General features: G+C 41.8%; 1 protein-coding gene across 1 annotated transcript in view; it reads right to left on the minus strand.

Annotated features, from left to right (window-relative positions):
* The window catches only part of trabd2a (TraB domain containing 2A), a 57,995-nt gene that overhangs the window by 27,426 nt on the left and 24,569 nt on the right, over positions 1 to 6,000 (minus strand). Inside the window, exons 3-4 of the mRNA XM_056402728.1 lie at positions 2,887 to 3,033; positions 2,294 to 2,468 (exon numbers count right to left, since the gene is read on the minus strand). Of these exons, the coding sequence (XP_056258703.1) occupies positions 2,294 to 2,468; positions 2,887 to 3,033 (322 nt within the window). The remainder of the gene's footprint in view (positions 1 to 2,293; positions 2,469 to 2,886; positions 3,034 to 6,000) is intronic.

Below are 6,000 nucleotides of genomic sequence, written 5' to 3' on the forward strand. Positions count from 1 at the left end.
TGTTTCTGACGATGTCATCATGAGGAAAATATGACTGTGAAACTGATGGCACTAAAATTTGATCCGCCCTCCCCCCTACATTTCCCATGATGAACAAATCAAACAGATTATCTTATCTCTTGCGCTTTACTGTGAAAATATCATACACTTTGTGAAAGCTTTTATGGTTTCAATCCACTTAAAAGCCAATATTCTGCTAAAATATGAATATGAACTACAAGTTTATGGTGTCCAAAATAGAAATTTTAATGAAGCTGTGGAACATTTTCACTAACTGATAATGTTGAGACCATTCCTTTTGTAGATCTAATGATTAATTTATGGTACTAATTGTGACATTTGTTTTGGATCTGTTTCATTTTTTGGTTTCTTTGCTCCTCTGTCTCACTCACATCAAAAGAGTCATAATTAAAGTGTGATCTGAACTGATTTATGAAAACTTAATTTTTAATTTTAATTTTCAGTTTAAAGTAATGATTTAGAACAAAGCCACAAATATAAATAAATCAATGAAGGAAAAAATGAAAAAATAGTAGAGTTGCAACACAGTAAATTAATCAGCAACTATTTTGATAATTAATCATTTTTAACATTTTTCAAACAAAAACACCAAAGATTTGTTGTTTTTCTGCGTCATATGTGATAGTAAACTAAAATCCTTAAGGTCTATAGCTGCTGCTCGGATAAAACAAGCAATGTGAATACATGACGGTGGGCTGTGGGAAATTATAACGTAATTATGTTCTTTTTTATAATTGATTAAATTAAATGATTAATCAAAGAAATTAGAAAATAATCCTAAAATTCACTGTTAATGAAAAAATTAAAAATTAAATCTGCTTGTAACAAAATAAAATGAAGTTACTGAATCTGGGCACAATAACTAAAACTACTTATTCAAGGACATGGACCTGCATATCTTTTACACTTATATATACTTATCTTAGGCCCAGTAACTTTATTCAGTGCATAATTTATTAGAGAATCTTCAAATATAAGCACATTGAAAGCAAATAGATAATGACAGTGTGACGTTTTTCGTTTGGTTTGCATGTCTTGTTATATTTTCAATGGCTATATCTTATGGAAAGGGTTAAATGTTTTGCAGGACACTGATATAAAAACTTATAAACTAACTTTATCTAAACTGAAATCCACCTGAGCTAACAATTACAACGCATCTGTCATCTTTATTAGGTGTGAACAGCGCTGTGATTGAACAACCAGGGGCCAAACAAACCAACGAGACTCCAGCAGGACAAAGAACGTCTGCCTTAGATACACAGCCCCCCCCCAACCAAGAAGCATGAATATACATGCACACTCACACAGAGTCATCCGCGGTCAGGTAGACAACTCCTCTCTGCTGTTATCTGCTCTCTTCATCCTCCCTGTTTTAACTCAAGTCTCTTATCAGACGGCTGCTGCTTATGAGGCTGGCGCATAGTTACAGAGGAATTCAAAGTATTAAAATGACATTTTTCATGTGAAAGGACTCCAACAGGCCGCACGTCTGTTTCTGTTCTGTCCCGAACTGATAAAGGGATGTTTTATTGAGCCTCTCGTTTAGACGCAACACAGCTCTGTTTTAGTTGGACTCAAAGCTGATAAAGACCATCAGCTGTGGATCAGTGGTTTTGTCAGCTAAGCCACTGATCATCTGCAGGTTATCAACACCAGTTCTCCTGGATTTAATGCACTCTACCATTCTGTCTTAGAGTAATGGCTGCTTCTCTACAGTGATATGGCACCTTCCCAAGTGCTGATGAAATTCTTGAATGAAAGCTGATGATTAAGAGGCACCAAATTGTTTGTTTGTGTCCTTGGGGGAAAAAAAAAAGAAATCCTGAAAGACATAATATCTGATTTTTCACGTACAACAACAAATCCTGGAAAATATATATTCAATAGATTATCTAAATTTCTATTTTACATTATATCTCTATACCTGAAAAGAGGCTGTACTGCCTTCCAGATGAGAGAAAGAAGGATTTTCAGTGAGTACCACTTCTCCGATCGATTTCTTAGGTTGTCTTTGTTTTCTCTTTCTCTAATCGAGTTTGTTAAGCTGCTCACACTAATACTCTTTCTATCTCCTTTGCACAAGTGTTCTCCCAACAAAAAGAGGAATTTAAGTCATTTTCTAGTAGGGATAAAAGTAATCTTATTAAGCACTTTAAGGAACGGATACATGAGCAAGGACTAATAAAGATGTAAATGCTGTCTTTTTGTCTGACATTTGGCACCTGTGATGTACCATTTTATTCCTTTATAGATTGCTTTTAACACCAACCTGCTCCGAAGGCGAAGAAGAAGCTCTTGTCAGGGTTTTCCTCCAGCAGGGCCTTGACCCTCTTGCCCATCCTCTCATTCCTTTTGTAGATGAGTTCCTGTCGGAAGTAGCTATCTATTTCCTGGGCGGTCACCTGCTCACTGGGTGGCAGCGTCACATTGTTGAAGTTAGGAACCTAGGGTTTGAAGAGGTGATGGTTCAGTTAAGCCACAAAAGTGAATGGGAAAAGAGGGAGAGGAGATTTTTTGCTTTGGATGTGGTCAGATTTCTTTTCAAACTACACTGCTGACCGTTAAACTGCCACAAAAAAAAAAGTCAAAAGAATGAATCTGAGGCAAGTATTGAGACTGACACAGATGCACAGGAGGAAGAATAATAAAGACAAAGACATGGGGAGGATGATGGAGAGAAAAAAAAAAAAAGCTGAAGAGAAGACCAGAAGAAGTAAATTGGCAATAGTGAAGAGAAGCTGCGGGGGTGTAGGAGTAGGTTTGTGGGGTGGAAGGTCAGTCAGAGGGTTAGAGGTGAAGGTAAAAGGTCAAAGGTTGTGTCACTGAGACACTCCAAAAGGTCAAGAGGTCATAGTGACTGACCTGTGAGGTGTCGTGATTAAAGATGATGGAGTTGAGATCCCCACAGTTGTAGTGCCTGATGAGGTCTTCAGTGGTGTATGGAACCTGTAGGCTTCCCGCCCTCAAAGACTCCTGCTGTAACAACGTCTGGTTCAGGGCGAAGATGACCTAGAATGACACAATGACGACCAGTTATTGATGCATGTACTTTTTACCCTGATGGTTAGGGGGGCTCCCTGGCCTCCCAAACATCACTGTTGCACCGATTCAGGAAAAGCAAGGAAACATAGAGGAATCAGGCTGAGATCTACATTTGCCCCACTTTAAAGCATAAAATAGTAGTATGTTCACACATGTTAAAGTGTGGGTGAGTAATTTAGACATTTTCTTTGCGGTAAAGAACAATGTTTAAATGTTGCTCATATTTCCAGTTGTGACAAAAATGTGACATTCAGTGACAGCAAACAATAATCTGCACGGTGGCCGTGAGATCTCAACAGGCATTGCAACTCAAGAAAACACACTCAAAGACACAAACGTGCTGCAAATTCAGAAAACATCTTCATCAATGTGACAACACATGCACTGCAAAATTCCCACAACACAAAGGAAAGGTTTCCAGGGGACACTAAAAAAAGTGATGAACCTGGCGGAGACTCGTTCAATGCCCAACTGTGACTTTTGAAGTTAAAAGCATTGAATAACAAGTGAGTTCCAGCCAGGTTCATCTTTTTTTTTCTTTTTAAGTGATTTTTTGCCTTAATTGCCTCAAGTCCGAAAGTTCGGAAAATCAGGGAGAGAGAGAGGATGATATGGCGTCAAAGGGCCACGGGTTGGACTCGAACCCAGGCTGCTGTGGTTAGGATTATGCCTTTACACACACCAAAGTCATTAGGATTCATCCTCTGGGGACCATGAACGTCTGCACAAAAAAAAACAGTCCAATCAAAGGTTGTCGAGATATTTAATTCTGAACCAAAGTAGCACACCAACCCACAGAGTAACATTGCCAATCCTAAAGCCATGCAGCTCGCGAGGCTAAGAACTTACACAGATGACATGTATCACAATTGGAAACTTGTTAGGATAAGGCAAGAAATTCTCAATTGTGGATAAGAAAAATATGATTACAGAAACGCAGATGTAATTTAGGTAAAAACTCAAATAGGTAGTAGGTGAGTAACTGATGTGGGTCTGAAGAAACTATTACAAGCAACTGAGACAGTCTGAGTCTTTCCTGCCAAAACCCTCTCTGCTCCGCTGCAGAGATTCAGCTATTGTGCGAGCGTGAAATCGGCCTGTGTTTGGTGAGAGGGCCCTGGTGAGCCTGCCGCCTATGATCACCGCCGCAAGGACACACATGTATGCATACACGCACGCGCGCACATACACATAAACACGCTCACTCCCACCGTCCTACACACAGCGAGACTGAGACGGACACACAGCAACCACCGCCACTCACCTCAGTGTATGGTCTCTCTCTGATCTCTCCACCACACACATACACACACACACACACACACACACACACACACACACACACATAAACACATGCGCACCTTTCACCCTGCAAGCCATTGATCTTGATTCCCATGAAAGAAGGAAGATTGTATGGTTTATTTGTTTCTCAAAGGGAACAATCCATCAAAGTGAAGATGTGTTTTGTCAGCTGTGGTAGTATGTAAATGTGTCTACAGTATGTCCGCATGTTTTTACAATTTAGTGTGCATCTGTGTATGTATTCAGCTATGTGTGTGTGTGTGTGTGTGTGTGTGTGTGTATACTCTCAGATCTTGTGTCAAATGGATTCAGTATTGATATGCATACCCGTACGCCAACCAGGCCAAACCAAGCGCCTGTTTTTTTTTTTTTTTCATGCTCTGTTTTCTAAGGTGCTCTGATGACACTTTTCTCTCTCGGTTGGCCCATTGTGGGAGCCTCGGTGTAGCAGAGGAGAGGAGGAGAGGAGGGCAGCGTGGAGCAGATGCCTTCTTGTCATGGGACAAAGAACCCCTCCGTCACCCTCTCTTCTCCTCTCCTCCGCGCTCCCTCCAGCTTTCATCGGCCGCGCATCAAAGTGGCGCTCTGCATATGAAAAGGGCCCCATCTTTATGCCACGCAAATTAGCCTATCGCCGCCCCTCCCCGACTCATTTCACAAAAACACCCTCACATCTGTGCCACGTCCGTGAAGGAAGGCCCTCATCTGCAGGGTCTCCCCTTTTTCTCAGCTCTCTCTTCTCTTTCTCCGCTCGCCGTGCCTTTCAGCTCCTTAAATTATGGCTGTGAAGGGAGGAGGAGGAGGGACAGGAGGGCAGAGAGAGAGAGAGAGAGAGAGGGGGGGGGAGGATCAGGCAGAGCCAGATAAAAAGAAAGAGAGTTAAGAAGTGGGCAGGAGAGAGATAGAGGGGAAGAAAACACAAACAAGAAAGGGAGGATGCAGAAAAACAGGAGCAGAGAGGAGGAGGGAAAGAAAGAAAACCTTAACGAATGATTTATTTCTTTCCGCTGTGATCCTCCTCTTCTGTTAGTGCACTGTGGGTCAGCGAGTGCATTTTCCCACTCGGCCCCTTTCATCAGGTCCCCCTGTTTCTTCTTCTCCTCCACTGCTGCCCCCTGTCCCGCCCCTCGAGCACGCACACACACAGACACACAGACACACCCCTTGCTGATATCAAAGCAAGCGGAGCCAATGAAAGTCAATAATTGTCCTTTGTCATGGAAATGTCACCTCTTGTTGAGATGGAGTGGGGTGGGTGTGTGCATCCAGAGCAAACATCATCACAGTCAGATTCCCACATGTGGAGATTTGGAGTGTTCAGCGGCTCGGCTATAAAAAACCCCCCCCCCAAAAAAAAACTCTGGAGTGTGTTGGCTTAGCCGAGACAAGTCGCAAGCATGCTTAGTGGAGGACCTGTGAGGAGAGGTTACATTAATTGCATTTATGAAACGGTGGATCACTTTCCAACAGTCATAAAAATCATTAGTCTGTTGAGAACTGTAATTACAAAGACAGATGGCAGCAATTTTGCTCGAAATTGAGTGGAAAAACTGCACGCACTGAAGCCAAATGTTTGCTTGCTAGAAGTGGCATCATTAGAAGTGAGACATTTCGAAGCACATTAGACACTGT

The sequence above is a fragment of the Seriola aureovittata genome, chromosome 18, assembly GCF_021018895.1.
Source record: "Seriola aureovittata isolate HTS-2021-v1 ecotype China chromosome 18, ASM2101889v1, whole genome shotgun sequence".
Taxonomy (NCBI): Eukaryota; Metazoa; Chordata; class Actinopteri; order Carangiformes; family Carangidae; genus Seriola; species Seriola aureovittata.